This window comes from Scyliorhinus torazame, chromosome 28, assembly GCF_047496885.1.
Source record: "Scyliorhinus torazame isolate Kashiwa2021f chromosome 28, sScyTor2.1, whole genome shotgun sequence".
Taxonomy (NCBI): domain Eukaryota; kingdom Metazoa; phylum Chordata; class Chondrichthyes; order Carcharhiniformes; family Scyliorhinidae; genus Scyliorhinus; species Scyliorhinus torazame.
In genome coordinates, this window is record NC_092734.1 from 38,586,433 (window position 1) to 38,608,828 (window position 22,396).

Sequence of the window (22,396 nt, forward strand, 5' to 3'; positions counted from 1 at the left end):
CCTGACCCACAACTTTTAATAGATTGTGGTACGGGGAGCACACAGCCCACTCTACAGGTGTGGTACAGCAGAAATGGAAAAGTATTTTTTAAAGCAAAACAATGTTTATTCTATGAACTCAGTTAACCTTTTTAAAACATACAGTGAACATCTTAGCAACCAGCAATTCACATATACCCCCCAAAGAATACAACACTCTAAGTAATCCTTAAACTGTCCTGCATAACTTTGAATTGGTATATACCACCTGGAGTCACAAATGCTGAAATCTCCTTCGCCCTTTCGGATAAAGGTACCAGCCAGTAACCTTTGAGTAAATCCAATTTGGAAATACAAGCTGATTGTCCCACTTTCTCAATGCAATCCTCCAAACGTGGGATAGGATAAGAGTCCGTTCTTGTAACTGCATTAACCTTTCTATAGTCCACGCACAACCGTTGGGTACCGTCTGGTTTAGGTACCATCACTATGGGTGAGTTCCATTGGCTGCAACCCACTTCAATTATGCCATTTTTAAGCATACTCTCAATCTCTTTGTTAACCTGTGACAATTTGAAAGGATTAAGTCTATATGGATGTTGTTTGATTGGAACAGCATTTCCCACATCTACATCATGTATAGCCAATTTAGTGCTTCCCAACTTATCTCCACAAACTTGCCCATGTGATATCAATAACTCTTTCAGGTCAGTCCGATTTTCTTCTGGAAGGTAACTCAACAATTTATCCCAATTTTTAAGAACATCCTCGTTTTCCAATTTAATTTGAGGCATGTCAAATTCACAATCATCTGGATTTGGTTTGTCAATTTGAGTTATAATCATTAAAACGCCCTCCTTTTTCTCTCCTTCCCTTTCAAAGTACCTTTTAAATTTATGACACACTTGGTGAGTTTTCCTCCTATCTGACGTTCTTACCACATAATTCACCTAACTTAATTTCCTTTCAATCTGATACGGTCCACAAAACCTTGCTTTTAAAGATTCACCTACCACTGACGGCTCTGGAGCTGCGGATGGACTCACTTTGGAGCATCCGCGATGCTGAGGACGTCGTGGATAGCACATTTGGCGAGTTGGTCACACCGCAGGTGAAAGGTACTGAGGGAGATAGTAAATGGGTGACCAAAAGACAGAGCAAGAGTAGGAAGGCAGTGCAGGTGTCCTCTGCGGTCATCTCCCTGCAAAACAGATATACCGCTTTGGATACTGTTGAGGGAGATGGCTCACCAGGGGAAGGCAGCAACAACCAGGTTCATGGCACCGTAGCTGGCTCTGCTGCGCAGCTGGGCAGGAAGAAGAATGGCAGGGCTATAGTGATAGGGGACTCAATTGCAAGGGGAATAGACAGGCGGTTCTGCGGACGCAATTGAGACTCCAGGGTGGTATGTTGCCTCCCTGGTGCAAGGGTCAAGGATGTCTCTGAGCGGCTGCAGGACATTCTGGGGGGGGAGGGTGAACAGCCAGCTGTCGTGGTGCACATAGGCACCAACGATATAGGTAAAAAACGGGACGAGGTCCTACAAGCTGAATTTAGGGAGCTAGGAGTTAAACTAAAAAGTAGGACCTCAAAGGTAGTAATCTCAGGATTGCTACCAGTGCCACGAGCTAGTCAGAGTAGGAATGTCAGGATAGATATGATGAATGCGTGGCTCGAGAGATGGTGCAAGAGGGAGGGATTCAATTTCCTGTGGCATTGGAACCGGTTCTGGGGAGGTGGGACCAGTACAAACCGGACGGTCTGCACCTGGGCAGGACTGGAACTGATGTCCTAGAGCTGTTGGGGAGAGTTTAAACTAATGTGGCAGAAGGGTGGGTACCGATGCAGGAAGTTGGAAGGTAGTAAAACAGGGACAGAAATAAAAGGCAGTAAGGGGGAAAGTGTAAGGCAGAGAAGCCATAGTCAAAAATAAAAAAGGGCGACAGTACAAGGTACAGGAATACTAAAAGGAATAAAACGGGAAGTAAAAACATTAATTGTTAGCGACGCGGCAGGTTGTTACATGAAGATATGGGTTTAACGACAATGAAAATTAGGAGAAAGGTTAAGAGGAAATATAACTTGGGAGAGGTTACTGATCGAGGTGTTAAGATTAAGAACAGAGGTAAAAAAGCCAACATAAGTGTACTTTACCTGAATGCTCGCAGTATTCGGAATAAGGTAAATGAGTTGATGGCGCAAATCATCGTGAATGACTATGATTTAGTGGCCATTACTGAAACATGGTTAAAGGATGGTCACGACTGGGAGTTAAATATCCAAGGGTATCAAACTATTCGGAAGGACAGAGTGGATGGTAAGGGAGGCGGTGTAGCTCTGTTATTTAAGGATGACATCCGGGCAACAGTAAGGGATGACATTGGTGCGAGGGAGGATAAGGTTGAATCCATTTGGGTGGAAATCAGGAATAGTAAGGTGAAAAAGTCACTGATAGGAGTAGTCTATAGGCCACCAAATAGTAGCATTATGATGGGGCAGGCAATAAACAAAGAAATAACTGATGCATGTAGAAATGGTACAGCAGTTATCATGGGGGATTTTAATCAGTTTCACCAGGTCGGTAAAGGCAGCCTTGAGGGGGAGTTTATAGAATGTATCCGCGATAGTTTCCGAGAACAGTATGGAATGGAACCTACGAGGGAACAAGCGGTCCTAGATCTGGTCCTGTGTAATGAGACAGGATTGATTCAGGATCTCATAGTTAGGGATCCTCTCGGAAGGAGCGATCACAATATGGTGGAATTTAAAATACAGATGGAGGGTGAGAAGGTAAAATCAAGCACTAGTGTTTTGTGCTTAAACAAAGGAGATTACAATGGGATGAGAGAAGAACTAGCTAAGGTAGACTGGGAGCAAAGACTTTATGGTGAAACAATTGAGGAACAGTGGAGAACCTTCCAAGCGATTTTTCACAGTGCTCAGCAAAGGTTTATACCAACAAAAAGGAAGGACGGTAGAAAGAGGGAAAATCGACCATGGATATCTAAGGAAATAAGGGAGAGTATCAAATTGAAGGAAAAAGCATACAAAGTAACAAAGATTAGTGGGAGACTAGAGGACTGGGAAATCTTTAGGGGGCAACAGAAAGCTACTAAAAAAGCTATAAAGAAGAGTAAGATAGATTATGCTTGCTCAGAATATAAAAACAGATAGTAAATGTTTCTACAAATACATAAAACAAAAAAGAGTGGCTAAGGTAAATATTGGTCCTTTAGAGGATGAGAAGGGAGATTTAATAATGGAAGATGAGGAAATGGCTGAGGAACTGAACAGGTTTTTTAGACCATAAGACCATAAGACATAGGAGTGGAAGTAAGGCCATTCGGCCCATCGAGTCCACTCCACCATTCAATCATGGCTGATTTCAACTCCATTTACCCGCTCTCTCTCCATAGCCCTTAATTCCTTGAGAAATCAAGAATTTATCAACTTCTGTCTGAAAGACACTCAACGTCCCGGCCTCCACCGCCCTCTGTGGCAATGAATTCCACAGACCCACCACTCTCTGGCTGAAGAAATTTCTCCTCATCTCTGTTCTAAAGTGACTCCCTTTTATTCTAAGGCTGTGCCCCCGGGCCCCAGTCTCCCCTGCTAATGGAAACAACTTCCCTACATCCACCCTATCTAAGCCATTCATTATCTTGTAAGTTTCTATTAGATCTCCCCTCAACCTCCTAAACTCCAATGAATATAATCCCAGGATCCTCAGACGTTCATCATATGTTAGGCCTACCATTCCTGGGATCATCCGTGTGAATCTCCGCTGGACCCGCTCCAGTGCCAGTATGTCCTTCCTGAGGTGTGGGGCCCAAAATTGCTCACAGTATTCTAAATGGGGCCTAACTAATGCTTTATAAAGCTTCAGAAGTACATCCCTGCTTTTATATTCCAAGCTTCTTGAGATGAATGACAACATTGCATTTGCTTTCTTAATTACGGACTCAACCTGCAAGTTTACCTTTAGAGAATCCTGGACTAGGACTCCCAAGTCCCTTTGCACTTCAGCATTATGAATTTTGTCACCGTTTAGAAACCGTGGGTCGGTCTTCACAGTGGAGGACACAAATAACATGCCAGTGACTGATGGAAATGAGGCTATGACAGGTGAGGACCTTGAGAGGATTGTTATCACCAAGGAGGTAGTGATGGGCAAGCTAATGGGGCTAAAGGTAGACAAGTCTCCTGGCCCTGATGGAATGCATCCCAGAGTGCTAAAAGAGATAGCTAGGAAAATTGCAAATGCACTCGTGATAATTTATCAAAATTCACTAGACTCTGGGGTGTTCCCAGCGAATTGGAAATTAGCAAACGTGACACCACTGTTTAAAAAAGGAGGTAGGCAGAAAGTGGGTAATTATAGGCCAGTGAGCTTAACTTCGGTAGTAGGGAAGATGCTGGAATCTATCATCAAGGAAGAAATAGCGAGGCACCTGGATGGAAACTGTCCTATTGGGCAGATGCAGCATGGGTTCATAAAGGGCAGGCCGTGCCTAACTAATTTAGTGGAATTTATTGAGGGTATTACCAGTGCGGTAGATAATGGGGAGCCAATGGATGTGGTATATCTGGATTTCCAGAAAGCCTTTGACAAGGTGCCACACAAAAGGTTGCTGCATAAGATAAAGATGCATGGCATTAAGGGGAAAGTAGTAGCATGGAAAGAGTATTGGTTAATTAATAGAAAGCAAAGAGTGGGGATTAATGGGTGTTTCTCTGGTTGGCAATCAGTAGCTAGTGGTGTCCCTCAGGGATCAGTGTTGGGCCCACAACTGTTCACAATTTACATAGATGATTTGGAGTTGGGGACCAAGGGCAATATGTCCAATTTTGCAGACGACACTAAGATAAGTGGTAAACCAAAAAGTGCAGAGGATACTGGAAGTCTGCAGAGGGATTTGGATAGGCTAAGTGAATGGGCTAGGGTCTGGCAGATGGAACACAATGTTGACAAATGTGAGGTTATCCATTTTGGTAGGAATAACAGCAAAAGGGATTATTATTTAAATGATAAAATATTAAAACATGCTGCTGTGCATAGAGACATGGGTGTGCTAGTGCATGAGTCGCAAAAAGTTGGTTTACAGGTGCAACAGGTGATTAAGAAGGCAAATGGAATTTTGTCCTTCATTGCTAGAGGGATGGAGTTTAAGACTAGGGAGGTTATGCTGCAATTGTATAAGGTGTTAGTGAGGCCACACCTGGAGTATTGTGTTCAGTGTTGGTCTCCTTACTTGAGAAAGGACGTACTGGCACTGGAGGGTGTGCAGAGGAGATTCACTAGGTTAATCCCAGAGCTGAAGGGGTTGGATTACGAGGAGCGGTTGAGTAGACTGGGACTGTACTCGTTGGAATTTAGAAGAATAAGGGGGGATCTCATAGAAACATATAGAATTATGAAGGGAATAGACAGGATAGATGCGGGCAGGTTGTTTCCACTGGCGGGTGAAAGCAGAACTAGGGGGCATAGCCTCAAAATACGGGGAAGTAGATTTAGGACTGAGTTTAGAAGGAACTTCTTCACCCAAAGGGTTGTGAATCTATGGAATTCCTTGCCCAGTGAAGCAGTAGAGGCTCCTTCATTAAATGTTTTAAAGATAAAGATAGATAGTTTTTTGAAGAATAAAGGGATTAAGGGTTATGGTGTTCGGGCCGGAAAGTGGAGCTGAGTCCACAAAAGATCAGCCATGATCTCATTGAATGGCGGAGCAGGCTCGAGGGGCCAGATGGCCTACTCCTGCTCCTAGTTCTTATGTTCTTATGTTCACTGGTAACAACACTAAAACTTTATCCCCACTGGCAAAACTACAAACTTTGGATTCTTGTTCGCTACCTGTTTCATCACATGTTGTGCAACTTTTAAATATTGTCTAGCCAATTCCCCTGCTCTCTTTGATTGTTCCCTAAAATTTGACACGTAATCCAATAATGTAATTTCCGATTTCTCACTTACCAATTTTTCCTTAATCAATTTAAGTGGTCCTCTTACCTCATGACCAAAAATTAGTTCAGAAGGACTAAATTTGGTTGACTTATTAGGTGCATCCCTAATTGCAAACAGTACGAATGAAATTCCTTTATCCCAATCCTCTGGATAATCTTGACAATAAGCCGTCAACATTGTCTTTAATGTCTGATGCCACCTGTTTAACGCTCCCTGCGATTCTGGATGGTACGCAGTTGATTTAAATTGTTTTATTCCTAAACTATCCATAACTTCTTTGAATAACTTTGAGGTAAAATTTGATCCTTGATCCGATTGTATTTCTGTGGATAGTCCATATCTAGTAAAGAATTTAAGTAACTCCACAATCTTTTTAGCTGTAATATTGCATACTGGAATGGTGTCTGGAAACCTCGTAGACACATCCATTATAGTCAAAAGATATTGATTCCCACTTTTTGTTTTCAGAAGCGGTCCGATGCAATCAATTAAGACCCTTGTAAAAGGTTCCTCAAATGCTGGAATGGGTATTAAGGGCGCTGGTTTTATCACTGCTTGAGGTTTCCCTATCACTTGACATGTGTGACATGATTGACAAAATTTAACTCCATCTTTATGAAGTCCAGGCCAATAAAAATGTTTCTGGATTTTAGCTTGAGTTTTCCTTGTTCCCAAATGACCTCCCACTTATACCTCATGTGCAACTCGCAACACCTCCTTTCTATACCCTACCGGCAATACTACTTGATGAACTTCTGCCCACTTTTCATCCGCCTGCATATGTAAAGGTCTCCATTTTCTCATCAAGACATCACTTTTACGGTAATAACACTCTGGTATACACTCAGATTCCTCTTGCGTGTATGCTTTCTGATACATCCGGTTTATTTCTACATCTTTCTGCTGTAACTCACCAATTTTCCTGAACTAAAAATATCCGCCTCATCCTCCACCTGTTCTTGTTCTTTTTCAACCATCTGATCAAAAATCGTTTCTGATAATTGCACTTCAACTTCATCTTCACTCTTTGATTTCTCCTCTTGTCTTAACCTGTGACTTTGCGACCTTGTTACTACACAATCCGGAAAAATCCCAGGATACTCGTCCTTCAACACTTCAGTTGTCTGATTCTCCACTGGCTTATCAACCACAGTAGGCATCACTCCCACCTGCGATCCAGCTATATCGTTCCCCAAGATAAACTGTATTCCTGGACAAGACAGTTTCTCTATTACTCCTACTACCACTTCACCACTCTTCATTGGACTTTCCAACCTTACCTTATATAATGGAACACTACTCCTCTCACCCTGAATTCCACATATTACCATCTTTTCTGGCAACATTCTTCCCAAACTAGATAACTCCTCATCTCTTACCAAATAAAGATTGACTAGCTCCTGTATCTCTGAAAGTTTTTGACTGCTTTACCTGCTCCTCCTGATATACATGAGTAAATTTTACCCACACAAGTAAAATCTTTGAAGAGATCTGGCACCTTCTTATCAATCACCTTTTGATCAGACTGTACGATCTTTTGCATCTCCTTCGCTTCACTTGGGCTTTCTTTTACCACTTTAACAAACCCAACTGTCTTACCCTGTTTTACCACATCAGCCTTCCCAGTGCTTTTCTTCAACCACCAACACTGTGACTTTACATGGCCTAGTTTATTACAGTGAAAACATTTGAAACTTTTCATTTCTTTTCCACCCTCCTGGATTCCTTTTTAAATCTGAGGTACACTCTCCTTATTATCTCCCATCAGATCACCTTTACCTTTACTACTTGAGAATTTCTCTTTTCCCCAGTTTGTATCCCTCACCGGCTGAAACTGATGTTGGAAACCAAGCTTTGATTTATGAACTAATTCATAATCATCTGCCATTTCTGCTGCTCACCTCGCAGTTTTAACCCTCTGCTCTTCCACATGAGTATCAACCACAATATGCTCACCCCTCACTGTCTTTAATTTCACTAAGCCAATCCAATAGATAGACTTTTATCCCCCTCGAGCTCCCAATTTGTTATAGGCCAGGGTTTAGAGAACCCCAAAGTGTATCGTGGAGTTCACCTGACCCATGACTTTTACTAGATTGGGGTATGGGGAGCACACGGCCCACTCTGCAGATGTGGAGCAGCAGAGATTAAAAGTAATTTTTAAAGCAAAACAATGTTTATTTAATGAACTCAAGTTAACCTTTTTAAAACATACAGTGAACATCTTAGCAACCAGCAATTCACATACACCCCACAAAGAATGCAACACTAAGTAATTTTTAAACTGTCCTTTTAACATCCATAAGACAAAAATCCTTTTTACAGAAGTACATCAGGTTTAAATTCTCTACTGAGAGCAGTTATCACTCTGAATTCACCAAATGATCTTGAGTTAGTCTTTAGATGGCAGAGTGATTGAAATTGCACCTTCTTTGGTTGGCTTCAGCTCCAACATTAAAGCGAAACTAAAAAACACAGACACACCCAAGCTTTTCCTCAAAGCGAAACTAAAAAGCAGAGCTAGAGCTCAGCTCCACCCACACTCTGACATCACTGGAGCCACTTGAGCAGAGAAACATTTCTTAAAGTGACATTCCCATGTTTGTTTAGGAGTCTGGTAACAGCGGGGAAGAAGCTGTTTTTGAATCTGTTTCTGCGTGTTCTCAGACCTTTGTATCTGCTGTCCTATGGAAGAAGTTGGAAGAGAGAATTACCCGGGTGGGAGGGGTCTTTGATTATGCTGCCCACTTTCCCCAGGCAGCGGGAGGTGTAGATGGAGTCAGTGGATGGGAGGCAGGTTTGTGTGATGGACTGGGCGGTGTTCACGACTCTCTGAAGTTTCTTGAGATCCTGGGCCGAGCAGTTGCCATACCAGGCTGTGATGCAGCCCGATAGGATGCTTTCTATGGTGCATCTGAAAAATTTGGTAAGAGTCAATGTGGACATGCCGAATTTCCTTAGTTTCCTGAGGAAGTATAGGCGCTGTTGTGTGAGGAGGAATGCTGTAGACGGCAGGAAGATATCAATGGACTGGTCAGGTGTGCAGAAACGTGGCGAATGGAATCGGAGCCAGAGAAATGTGAGGTGACCCTCATGGAGATGGCAAAAGAAGGCAAAGGATTACACAATGAATGAGAGAATGTGGGTGAGAGGTGTAGCGGAAGTGAGGGACCTTTGAGTGAATGTAAACAGGTCCCTGAAGGTAGCAGGTTTGGTGGATACCATTAGTTGAGAAGGCAAATGGAATCCTCTCCGTTATTAGCCTTGGTATTGAATATAAGAGCAGGGAGGTTATGATGGAACTACATCAAACACTCGTTAGGCCACAGCCTGAGTACTGTGTGCAGTTCTGGTCACCTCATTACTGGAAGTGTTAGAACCTGCACAAGACCTACGGGATCAGACCAATTAGTGAGTCTTGTTGAGTATGAGCTGCCATGCTGAAGGGCAGGATCCCCGTCAGCGGAACCATGGACACCATGTATAAAAGCTCGGCCCAAGTGGGAAACGGGCAGGGAACTCCCGACAGGGATCTACGTATACGTCTAAATAGTTTCTTGTTCAATTAACAAACAGTTTCTTTTAACCTTTCGTGCGGACTCCACAATACGAAAGATGTCATTGCATTAGCGCGGGGACGGAGGAGATTTACGAGGATATTCCCAGGTCTGGGAAATTGCAGCGATGGGGAGAGATTGGAGAGGCTGTGTTCTCCTGGGGCCACAGGAGGCTGAGGGGAGGTTTGATCAAGATGCACACAATTGTGAGGGGCCTGGATACAGTGGGTGGGATGGGCCTATTTATCTCCGGTGGAGAGGTTAACGACTAGGGGGCATGGGTTTAAAGTGATTGGCGGAAAGATTAGAGGGGGGATGAGGAAAAGCCTATTCACCCCGAGGGTTGTGGGGGCCTGGACCTCACTGTCTGTAGGTTGGTGGATGCAGGAACCCTCAACTCATTTAAATGTGTCTGGATTTGCACCTCGGGTGCTGTAACCCGCAGGAAAGTGGGATTTGTCTGGGGAGGGCTAGTCATTCAGCTGGCGATGACACGATGGGCCGAATGGCCTCATTCTGTGCAGCAAACGTTCTACGATTCTATTAAAATGAGTAGAAAGGAGAAACGCTCAACATTTATCGAGCGCATTCCGTGACCTCAGGACAGTGTTTTCCAGCCAAGAAAATACATATTCCTCCAATAAGCCTTTAGTTGGGGCAGCAAGGTAACACAGTGGTTAGCACTGTTGCTTCACAGCTCCAGGGTCCCAGGCTCGATTCCCGGCTTGGGTCACTGTCTGTGCGGAGTCTGCACGTTCTCCCCGTGTTTGCGTGGGTTTCCTCCGGGCGCTCCGGTTTCCTCCCACAAGTCCCGAAAGACGTGCTTGTTAGGTAATTTGGACATTCTGAATTGTCCCTCAGTGTACCCGAACAGGCGCCGGAGTGTGGCGACTCAGGGATTTTCACAGTAACTTCATTGCAGTGTTAATGTAAGCCTCCGTGTGACAATATAGATTGCTATTATTATAGTTGTACCCAAACATCGGACAGTTGCTGTTACTGTAGTTTCAGAGATAAAACGGAGAGGCTGAAACCGTGTCAATATACTTGTTGAACTGTTGGCGGCAACGCCCTTGTATCCATTTGAGGCTTACGCAAACATTTCCACCCCTTCAGGTTTCTGCCGAGATTCGGGCTGTGAGACGGCTGGATCGGAACCACAAGCTGAACCTCAAGCCAAGGTGCGGAGTAACGTAACAAAATCCCTCGTGGAATCACCTTCCCAACCTCCCAGAGACCATCAAGAGAAGCTCGTGAAAGTCTTACCAGACAGGATCCAATGTGGGGTAGGTGTTGGCCATCCGTCCCATAGCTGGTACACGTCAAACCTAAAGATACTGATGTTAATGTTCTGCTTCTGATGGTGTAGGGCAGCTCTCAGTCTCTTAGAATTGATCAGCTTGCAGTTGTATAACTGGTCAGTGTGCCCAATATCAGGGCATGCTGGAAGGTGGAGGAGAGTGAGGTGTCCGGGGAACCCCAGCATTACAGGGGGCAAAATGGAGGATTGAGCAGAACCAATATCAGAGAGGAGAGAGTGTCTGTCAGGGAAAAGCCAGTGAAAGAGGAGGGGGAAGGAGGAGCTGAGGGGTACCCTGTGATGGTGCTCAGCGGAGGGGGGGGGGGGGGGGGGGGGAATAGGTGTGGGGTAAGGGGAAATCCAGTATTGAAGGTATAGGCTGACTAAGGATCCTCGGTCTTGCCTCTTGCTAGATTTGCTGACTTCTAGGGCGGCGCAGTGGTTAGCAGTGCTGCCTAACGGTGTCGAGGACCCAGGTTTGACCCCGGCCCCGGGTCACTATCCATGTGGGCAGTCTTCCCCCTATCTGCGTGGGTCTCCCCCCCACAGATGTGCAGGGTGGATGGATTGGCCACACTCAATTGCACCTTCATTGAAATTTTTTTAAAAAATTTATAAATATCTTTCGTGTTCGCTAATGAAGTCTGTGAAAGTGCATCTTTGCACACTCTGTTGCCGCAACGTTCCAGATACAGGTGTTGTTTTTCTTTTCAATTTCAGGTACCACGGCAGATTTTTGTTATCCTGAAAGTTAAACTGGACACCAAAGTGAAGAGTGAAATTGACTTTGCGTTTGGTGGGAAAGCTGTCCGTGTTGCAACAACTTTTATCAACGAGTACACATTATCTGTACAAGCACCAGGTAGGGCTCAACTGATTCAGAAACAGTCCGCGAGTGTTCAGAGTTTAGACTTGCCTCCAGTTTCAATTCTTGTTTTCCCATCAATTCTTTACTCAGTTCCTCCCTCACCTCCTGTTGTATTTTTCTGATTGGATCCTGGCAAAAACTGTCACGAAGTACAAATACCAGGAACTGCAGAATAAGCTCTTTTCAAAAACCCTGGCAAGTTACTTAAGTCTAGCCTCCTTTTCATGAATCCATCCTTCCTGTCATTTACCAAAAGGAACATTGGTGTAATAACGGGAATAGAATTGCAGAAGGCAATTTCGAAACTTAATTTCCAGATGGTTTCAATGTATAGGAGGCTAGGAAGGCAAATGCAATGTTAGCATTCATTTCAGGAGGGCTAGAATACAACAGCAGGGATGTGTCCCTGTGTCTGCGTGGGTTTCCTCCGGGTGCTCCGGTTTCCTCCCACAGTCCAAAGATGTGCGGGTTAGGTGAATTGGCCAATGATAAATTGCCCTTAATGTCCAAATTGCCCTTGGTGTTGTGTGGAGGTGTTGAGTTTGGGTAGGGTGCTCTTTCCAAGAGCCGGTGCAGACTCAATGGGCCGAATGACCTCCTTCTGCACTGTAAATTCAATGATAATCTATGATTAATCTAGGACAAAGATTCGGCACAACATCGTGGGCCGAAGGGCCTGTTCTGTGCTGTATTTTCTATGTTCTATGTTCTATTGCTGAGGCTGTATAAGAATTTCATAGAACTGACAGTGCAGAAGGAGGCCATTCGGCCCATTGAGCCTGCACTGGCCCTTGGAAAGAGCACCCTACCCAAACCCCCACCCTATCCCCATAACCCAGTAACCTCACCCAACACTAAGGGCAATTTTGACACTAAGGGCAATTTATCATGGCCAATCCACCTAACCTGCACATCTTTGGACTGTGGGAGGAGACCAGAGCACCCGGAGGAAACCCACGCACACACGGGGAGGACGTGCAGACTCCGCACAGTGAGGCTCTGGTCAGACCCCATTTGGAGTATTGTGAGCTGTTTTGGGCCCCGTATCTAAGGAAGGACGTGCTGGCCTTGGAAAGGGTCCAGAGGAGGTTCACAAGAATGATCCCTGGAATGAAGAACTTGTCGTATGAGGAGCGGTTGAAAACTATGGATCTGTACTCGTTGGAGTTTAGAAGAATGAGGGGGGATCTTATTGAAAGTTACAGGATACTGAGTGGCCTGGATAGAGTGGACGTGGAGAGGATGTTTCCACTGGTAGGAGAGACTAGAACTCAAGGGCACAGCCTCCGATTGAAGGGACAATCCTTTAAAACGGCATTGCGGCACAGTGGTTAGCACTGTTGCCTCACAGCGCCTGGGTGCCGGGTTCAATTCCGGCCTTGGCTAACAGTGTGGAGTTTGCACGTTCTCCCCGTGTCTGCGTGGGTTTCCTCCCACAATTCCCAAAAGGTGAATTAGACGTTCTGAATTCTCCCTCAGTGTACCCGAACAGGCGGCGGAGTGTGGCGACTGGGGGATTTTCACAGGAACTTCATTGCAGCGTTAATGTAAACATACTTGTGACAATAATAAAGATTATCATTAATTATTCAGTTGAATTTTGGTTATTTAAGACCTTTTCTCTGCCAGTCATTAATCTTTGTCTTGTGACCCTGGCGATCAGAGATGTGTGTGGAATTTCCCAGCCGTTTTCGCCAGCGGAATCTTCCGTTTCCGCTGATGGCTCCCGCCCGCCTTGCGTTTCCCAGCGGCAGGGAGAGAATTCCATGAGAAATCCCATTGGCTGCAACGGGACCAGAAGATCCTGCTATCAGCCAATGGTGGCCGCTTCCCACTGCCGAAAAACACACCACAGGGGGCGGTGCGGAAAACCCAGAAACGTTTGAAACCTGTTCTTTTTAAAGATTTACATGAATGAAATCCGAAGGTACTGAATCGCCAGTAAGCTCTTTAACGCTGGGCACTCACCGAGAACTCTCCAGCTCAGTCCTCAGCCGACACCAGGACAGCTGGGAAAACTCTGCAGGTCTGGCAGCGTCTGTAGGGAGCGAGGGAAACGTTTCCAGTGCTTTGGCTCTTCATCAGAACTGAAGAGAGGGAGGAATGTATTGGGTATTGTTAAAAGCAGGTTACTACGGGTGCTGGAATCTGAAACCAAAGAGAAAATGCTGGAAAACCTCAGCAGGTCTGGCAGCATCTGTAGGGAGAGAAAAGAGCGAACGTTTTGAGTCCGATGACTCTTTGTCAAAGCTTTGACTCGAAACGTTCGCTCTTTTCTTTCCCTACAGATGCTGCCAGATCTGCTGAGATTTTCCAGCATTTTCTCTTTCGTGTTGGGTATTGAACTGTGGCTGAGAGAGAACGCAACAAGGTGTAGCAAACTTAAGAAGGTGAGACAGATGGCCTGGGGTGGGAGGGTGGGATGGAGACAGTGAGTGTATGGGATTTAAAATTAAGGGTGTAAGAAAGAGAAGGAAGGTCCAGTCTAAAGTTGTTGAGCTCAATGTTGAGTACCGTGCCCAATTGGAAGATGAGATGTTGCTCCTCCAGCTTGTGTTGGAAGTTAAGAGACTTCAGACCCCAGGTTCCCTGAGATATTGTGTACATCTGTCTTTGCGACCACTGTCGTCATTACCCAACTCTCCCCCTCCCCCCGGCCCCCGCCCTGCCACCGACTTTAAAAGCCTACCCATTCACCTCTGTTCTCCAAAATTACCCGCCCATCGCCAACATCTCTAAAGCTCTTGGGCACATTATTGCTCCTCAATTGCATGCCCGTCACTCTTCCAATCAGGACCGTAACGGACATCCCATTTAGCTCCCATCGGAGGTGGGTGGAGGTGAGTGTTCCGGATGCTCAAACGAGGGGATGAGAGAGATATAAGAGAACAAAGAACAGTACAGCACAGGAACAGGCGCTTCAGCCCTCCAAGCCCGTACCGACCATGATACTGATCTTGGCCAAAGCCTTCAGCACTTCCTTGTGCCTTATCTCTCTATAAAAACCCACAGTGTTGGAATTTATCAGTGAGGGAGTGAAGTATGACAGCACCTTCCTCATGCCAACTCCAGCTTCTCCAATACCTCTCTCCTACCTTGTGCTTAGTTCCGACTCCTGTACAACATGCTCTGGATGTGTTAGGCAGGTAGGTTCGATGTGGACTGCACTCGATGCAGGGAAGCTAGAAACAGACGTCTAACACTGGAGAAGATCCAACACTGTTTTATTCAACGATAGAACTGATATACATATTCAGCTGTGGGTCGACACTATACTGAACTGACTGGAGACCTTGTACTAGCCTGGCCAGACTTACTAGCTACCGCATGGTGTTTGCACTGGACTAGCTCGTGGACTCTGATTGTCTCAGTGGCTGGGTCCCGAGAGAGCGGGAAACCTAGTGCCCTCTGGCTTTATAGTGATGGTGTCCTGTCTGGTGATTGGCTGCACTGTGCTGTGTGCTTACTGGTCATCCTGTATGTCAATCACTGCCTGTCTGCATCGCATTATATGCATGAGTGGATATTATGACAGCTCTGGCTGTTTCAACATATAAACTTCATTAATAAATGTATAGCTGCTTTGGCATACATGATTTTGAGTTACGCTGGGAGGAATTACAATCTCTTCTCACACTGCAATCTCAAAATAATGATTGATTAGCGAAATGGGCTGTTGAAATAAGGAATATTCCAAATGATATCATAGAATTTACAGTGCAGAAGGACGCCATTTAGCCCATCGAGTCTACACCGGCCCCCAAAAGAGCACCCTACCTAAGCCCACACCTCCGCCCTATTCCTGTAACCCAGCAACCCCACCTAACTTTTGGACTACGAAGCAATTTAGCTTGGCCAATCCACCTAATCCGCGTACATCTTTGGACTGTGGGAGGAAACCGGAGCACCTGGAGGAAACCCACGCAGACACGGGGAGAACGTGCAGACTCCACACGCAGACAGTGACCCAAGCCGGGAATCGAACCCGGGTCCCTGGCGCTGTGTTGAGATCCCGGACCAGACCCCAACATCTGTTAGGAACCAGATAAGGAACCCAAACACTTTAAAACATTTTTTAAACTATGAGGAAAGGATACACCACTCCACAGTTGTTTCCACTGACCAATTTTACGTGAAAACAAACTTCATTCTTAACACAGGATTAAATATATTAATAACACTGAAAATAGCTTTTCAATTAACAGTTATGCAATGCTTAACAATAAAATTCTAACTGATACCTTCTCTATCTCCAATCAAGCAATCCCCATCGCAGGTCAAATGGCACTTGTAAATACAGTTAGCAAACACAGGGATACTTGAATAGAGATTTCTTTGAAATACAGCTTGAAGAGAGAGATAATCCCTTTCAGGAAACAGCTGCAGATCTTTCTGTCTGTGTCAGACTACTGCTTCACATGACAGCTTTTGCTCATCTTAAAGCTCTTAGCAGATTAAACTGCCTGCTACATGCCTGCTACAGACATGGCCCCTCTCATTAATTACACCACCTTTACCCCACTCAGATCCCCTGACCTGCTGATCTAAGTCTAAACACAAGATGCGGGACTCCCCAACCTGTCAGCCCCGTTTCCAATAGGATTCCCCATAGTGGCCACCCCACGCTGTTGGGAAACCCACGGGCTTGGGCGCACTGCTGGCGAAGCAGAGGATCCCGCGACGGAGAATCCTGCAAAATGTCTCAAATTATCTACTGTCTGGGGAATCTTCTTCTCTAAGCAAAAGTCCATTAGGCCTCTCTTTGTAAATGCATACATGGTTGGAATTAATGATGATCTCACTTTTACAATGTCTTAATTGCCCATTTCCAGACACAGTCGTCGGGATGCTCCGTTACGCCGGCCGACCAATGGGATTTCCCATTGTGGGGCATCCACATTGTCGGGACCCCCTGGGCTGCCAGCAAAACGGAGAATCCTGCCGGTGGAGAATTCCGCTCAGAGTGCCTGTATGTTAAATCAGGATATTAAAAATATATATCGCTGCAGCAGATATATATACCATAACCCAGACTTTTAATAAATAACTGCAACAGATATATATTTAATTCAGTCTAAATACAAAATACCTACATTCCTCACAATGAAGATGTTAGACAGGCTGCGATGGTACCTTCCATTGTGGAATATGTAACACCTTGCGTCTTGTGTTGGACAGACATGCCTTCTGGTTTGGTTGCACTCACGGTATACTCGGGCGATTTGAAAGTGTGTACAGCAACTTTAATTTACTACACTGACATGGAAGAAATTGAAAACCTCCTGAAGAATACCATCAATCCCGTGGAGTTCATGTGCCAGGCAAGTAGCTGAACCTTTATGTAGCGCCTGTAAACTGGTTTCACCCCGGTCAAGGATCAAGACTATCCCAGCAAGGGGGTTCAGTGGCGGTCTACTGCACAATGCGGGGTGATGTCGAGAGATTAGAGAAACAGGGGTCGGTTTCTGTGACGACAATTAAGGGGAGACTTAATCGAGGTGTTCGGAATCATGACTAATTTGATCGTTTACTAAAGGAGTTTCAGTAACCAGAGGAACAGGTTTAAGGTCATTGATACAAAAGTCTAACATGGCGATGAGGAATCATTATTTATGCGCCGAGTTCTTACATTAATAAATATATTGCCTGAAAGATTGGTAGGTCTAGATTCAAGAGTAGCTTTCAAAACGGAACTGGATAACTAATTAAAGAGGAAATATTTACAGGGCTGTGCAGAAAAAGCAAAGAATTGGAAGCAAAGGCTCTGTGAAAGACCCTCGTTTTGTCCTGTATAGCATTCTGGGAACTAAAGGTTAACTGAATGAGAATATTCTCTTGACATAAAATGAGATTGGCAATGTTATTTTTAGTATTACATAAATATTAAAAGCTGAATGGGAGTGTGGGTCAGTCCAGTCAGATGAATGGAGCATGCTATTGGTAAGAAGGATGACTGGTTGATAAAATCTATAATTTGGTGTCTGCAAATCTACAATGGAATACCAGGGGCGGGTTTAGCACAGGGTTAAATAGCTGGCTTTTAAAGCAGACCAAGGCAGGCCAGCAGCATGGTTCAATTCCCGTATCAGCCTCCCCAAACAGGCACCGGAATGTGGCAACTAGGGGCTTTTCACAGTAACTTCATTTGAAGCCGACTTGTGGCAATAAGTGATTTTCATTTTTTTTCAAATAGTGGCCAGGTATCTGTCGTTCGATCCATTGATATTGGCTAACTGATGTTTACCAAACCTGTTCACCTTGGCTTTGTTACAAGTCAGTACCAGAGGCTGAAAGGTTCAAGGCCGAGCAGCTGTGATTGAGAATTAATGGGAGCAACTTTCCAATCATCAGTGAAAATGTCCACTTGTCCCAAATTTGCCAAACAACTGGTGTGGGAATTGGAAAAAATATGTAATTGATGGGGTTTTGAGGGAGTTTTACTCTGTATCTAACCACGTGCTGTATCTGTCCTGGGTGTGTTTGATGGGGACAGTGTAGAGGGAGCTTTACTCTGTATCTAACCCCGTGCTGTATCTGCCCTGGGAGTGTTTGATGGGGACAGTGTAGAGGGAGCTTTGCTCTGTATCTAACCCCGTGCTGTACCTGTCCTGGGAGTGTTTGATGGGACAGTGTAGGGGGGCTTTAGTCTGTATCTAACCCCGTGCTGTACCTGTCCTGGGAGTGTTTGATGGGGACAGTGTAGACGGAGCTTTACTCTGTATCTAACCCCGTGCTGTACCTGTCCTGGGAGTGTTTGATGGGGACAGTGTAGAGGGTGCTTTACTCTGTATCTAACCCCGTGCTGTACCTGTCCTGGGAGTGTTTGATGGGACAGTGTAGGGGGGGCTTTACTCTGTATCTAACCCCGTGCTGTACCTGTCCTGGGAGTGTTTGATGGGGACAGTGTAGGGGGGGCTTTACTCTGTATCTAACCACGTGCTGTACCTGCCCTGGGAGTGTTTGATGGGACAGTGTAGGGGGGCTTTAGTCTGTATCTAACCCCGTGCTGTACCTGTCCTGGGAGTATTTGATGGAGACAGTGTGGAGGGAACTTTACTCTGTATCTAACCCCGTGCTGTGCCTGTCCTGGGAGTGTTTGATGGGGACAGTGTAGACGGAGCTTTACTCTGTATCTAACCCCGTGCTGTACCTGTCCTGGGAGTGTTTGATGGGGACAGTGTAGAGGGTGCTTTACTCTGTATCTAACCCCGTGCTGTACCTGTCCTGGGAGTGTTTGATGGGGACAGTGTAGAGGGAGCTTTACTCTGTATCTAACCCCGTGCTGTACCTGTCCTGGGAGTTTTTGATGGGGGCAGAGTAGAGGGAGCTTTACTCTGTATCTAACCCCGTGCTGTACCTGTCCTGGGAGTGTTTGATGGGGACAGTGTAGACGGAGCTTTACTCTGTATCTAACCCCGTGCTGTACCTGTCCTGGGAGTGTTTGATGGGACAGTGTAGGGGGGGCTTTACTCTGTATCTAACCCCGTGCTGTACCTGTCCTGGGAGTGTTTGATGGGGACAGTGTAGGGGGGGCTTTACTCTGTATCTAACCCCGTGCTGTACCTGCCCTGGGAGTGTTTGATGGGACAGTGTAGGGGGGCTTTAGTCTGTATCTAACCCCGTGCTGTACCTGTCCTGGGAGTGTTTGATGGGGACAGTGTAGGGGGGGCTTTACTCTGTATCTAACCCCGTGCTGTACCTGCCCTGGGAGTGTTTCATGGGACAGTGTAGGGGGGCTTTACTCTGTATCTAACCCCGTACTGTACCTGTCCTGGGAGTGTTTGATGGGGACAGTGTAGGGGGAGCTTTACTCTGTATCTAACCCCGTGCTGTACCTGTCCCGGGAGTGTTTGATGAGAGAGCTCTGAGTGAACTTTACTCAATGTCTAGCCTATGCTGTGACCAAGGAGGATGTATCACATAGATTCCCCGAATGAAATGCTTTCCTCCATTACATTGGACACAAAATTCACAAGAAAGGTAAAGGAATCAAGTTGTGTGTCAATTTGTGTGTCTGCCTCGGGCTGTTGAAACTGTGCGTAGATGTCTCTGGTTATAGGGGCTTGTTGCTGAAGCTCGAATAAAGGAAGGTTAGAAATGGAAAGAACTGGAACTGTCTCAAAGGGGAAGTAACAGCGAAGGAAGTCGAGGAGGAAGTGTCTATTCTAAGCTCTAACTGAGAGCAAGGGAGGTTAATCCTTAGAACGCTACTACGTCTGGAGAAGTGGTGTTGTAAGGTATCAAGTTTGTAAAGATGTGAACGTAATCGTTTTTTTTTGTTGGGAAGAACGGATTTTCATACAGTTTGGATTTAGTGTTTAATGTGCGCCGCCTTTTCCAGAATCAGCCAGGGATTCTGCACCTGATTTGCTCTCTACCTGGACTTAACCGAGGGCACGACGCCCTCCAGGGCAGAACAGCCTTGGCAGGAAATTCCACCGACTGGAATCGAGTCTGTTTTGTACCATCCCTGACCTATGCGAAGAGTCCGGTTCCACCACGGGTCGACATTTCCATCCCAGAGATTGGGGCACAGAATTAGGCTTGGAATTTCAGTGCAGTTCTGAGGGGGTGCTGCAGGGTTGGAGGTGCCGTTTTTGGATGAGACATTAGCCCTTGCCTGCCTTCTTGGGTAGATCTATAAACTCCCTTTGTATTATATTGAAGAAGGGCAAGGGAGCTAAACCCATTGGATTGAATTTCCCAGCGCTTTCCTTCATCGTTGCCACTGTACACGGCAAGGGTGAGGCCGCACCTGGAGTACTGTGCACAGTTTTGGTCCCCTTATTTGAGGAAAGATGTTGTGGCATTGGAGGCAGTTCCGAGGAGGTTCACTGGATTGATTCTAGAGATGAGAGGTCTGTCGTTTGAGGAGAGATTGAACAGTTTAGGCCGATACTGTCCAGAGTTTAGATGGATTAGGGGAGATAAGATGACAAAAGGAACGGATAAAGTAGATGTGGAGGATTTGCTTCATCTATTGCGGCATTCTAGAGCGAGGCGTCATCGACTCAGGATAAAGGGTCGCAGATTTAACACCGATTTAAGGAGAAACTACTTCTCCCAAAGGGTTGTGAATCTGTGGAATTCGTTACCCCAGAGTGCGGTGGATGCTGGGACAGTGAGATAATTTAAGGAGGAGTGAGACAATTTTTTTTTTTTTTCGATCTTTTTGTTGGCATTTGCCAGATTTACAAACAGTTGTATTATACACATCATATTTTTCTCGCCCACGCCGATTTCCTTTATTATACTGAGAGGTTTGGTTTGTCCTTCGTTTAACTGACCCTGTATGAATTTTGTTGACCTCTGGATTGTTCTATGGTTCCTCCCCTTCCCCGTGGCCCCCCCCCCCCCCCCGCCCCCCCCGCCCGGCTTCGGCTGTGCTTTTCTTTTATTTTCCGGACAGAATGGAAAAGAAAAAAGTGGGGGGTGTCCCCCCCCCCCCCCCATCTCTCGTGGTTTCCCCACCTTCCGGTCTCGAACAGGTTTTGGAACAGGCCGACAAACTGTCCGCAAGTATCCAGGAAGCCTTCCTCTGACCCTCGGGTGGCGTACTTAATCTCCTCCAGGTGGAGAAATTCCGAAAGGTCACCGAGCCAGTCTGCAGCTGTGGGCGGTGCTGCCGATCGCCAGCCGAGCAGGATTCTCCGGCGTGTGATTAGGGAAGCGAAAGCAAGGGCGTCGGCCCCCTTCCCCATGTGTAGCTCTGGCTGCTCCGATACCCCGAAGATTGCCACTATTGGGCATGGCTTCACCCTCACCCCCACAACCTTGGACATTGCCTCGGAGAAGGCTGTCCAGAACCCAGCAAGCTTGGGGCAAGCACAAAACATGTGGGTGTGGTTGGCAGGGCCCCTCTGGCACCGCTCACATTTGTCCTCCACCTCCGGGAAGAACCTGCTCATCCGGGTTCTGGTCAGGTGCGCTCTGTGCACCACTTTGAGCTGCATTAGGCTGAGCCTTGCGCAGGAGGAGGTGGAGCTCACCCTGCTCAGTGCTTCGCTCCAGAGTCCCCATCCCACCTCTGTCCCCAGTTCGTCCTCCCATTTTTGTCTGATCTCGTCCAGTGGATTCCGGGCTCTGTCCAGTAGCTGTCCGTATATTTTCCCACATTGGCACAAGCAGCCCCCCCCTTCTCGCTGCTTGTGCCTATCAGGTCCTATCAGGTCCTCTAGTAGTGTGCTTTCTGGGGCCCCGGGGTACCATACTGTCTCTTTAGGGAGGAAGTGTTTTATTTGGAGGTGTCTCATTTCCTGTCCCTTTGCTAGCCTCCACTTCCTCGTCAGTGCGTCCAGTGTCGCCAGTCTGCGCCCTACGTAGAAGTCCCCGACCGGCAATGTGCCCCCGTCCCGCCTCCATCTTTTGAAGGTGGTATCTAGCATGGCTGGGGGGAATCTGGGATTGCTGCATATGGGAGTCATGGGGGACATTTTGGTTATCCCGAAGTGTTGTCTGAGCTGGGTCCACCTTCTCAGCATGGCCGCTACCACTGGGCTTGTTGTGTACCTTGTTTAGGGGGATGGGAGAGCTGCTGTAGCCAGGGCCCGGAGGGTCGTTCCTTTACAGGATGCCTCCTCCATTTGTACCCAATCTGTGTCGGGTTCTTGTACCCATCCCCTCACTCTTTCTGCCGTTGCTGCCCAGCGGTAGTATTGTAGGTTTGGTAAGGCCAAGCCCCCTTTGATTTTCCTTCTTTGCAGTGTCTGTTTGGGAATCCTCGGGATCTT

At 46.2% G+C, this 22,396-nt stretch overlaps 1 protein-coding gene across 2 annotated transcripts in view; it reads left to right on the plus strand.

Moving 5' to 3' along the window:
* The window catches only part of pik3ap1 (phosphoinositide-3-kinase adaptor protein 1), a 244,812-nt gene that overhangs the window by 93,968 nt on the left and 128,448 nt on the right, over positions 1-22,396 (plus strand). For both annotated transcript variants that reach the window (XM_072491866.1, XM_072491865.1), the window contains exons 3-5: positions 10,615-10,784; positions 11,519-11,660; positions 16,845-16,987. In XM_072491866.1, coding sequence (XP_072347967.1) covers positions 10,615-10,784; positions 11,519-11,660; positions 16,845-16,987 — 455 coding nt within the window. The remainder of the gene's footprint in view (positions 1-10,614; positions 10,785-11,518; positions 11,661-16,844; positions 16,988-22,396) is intronic.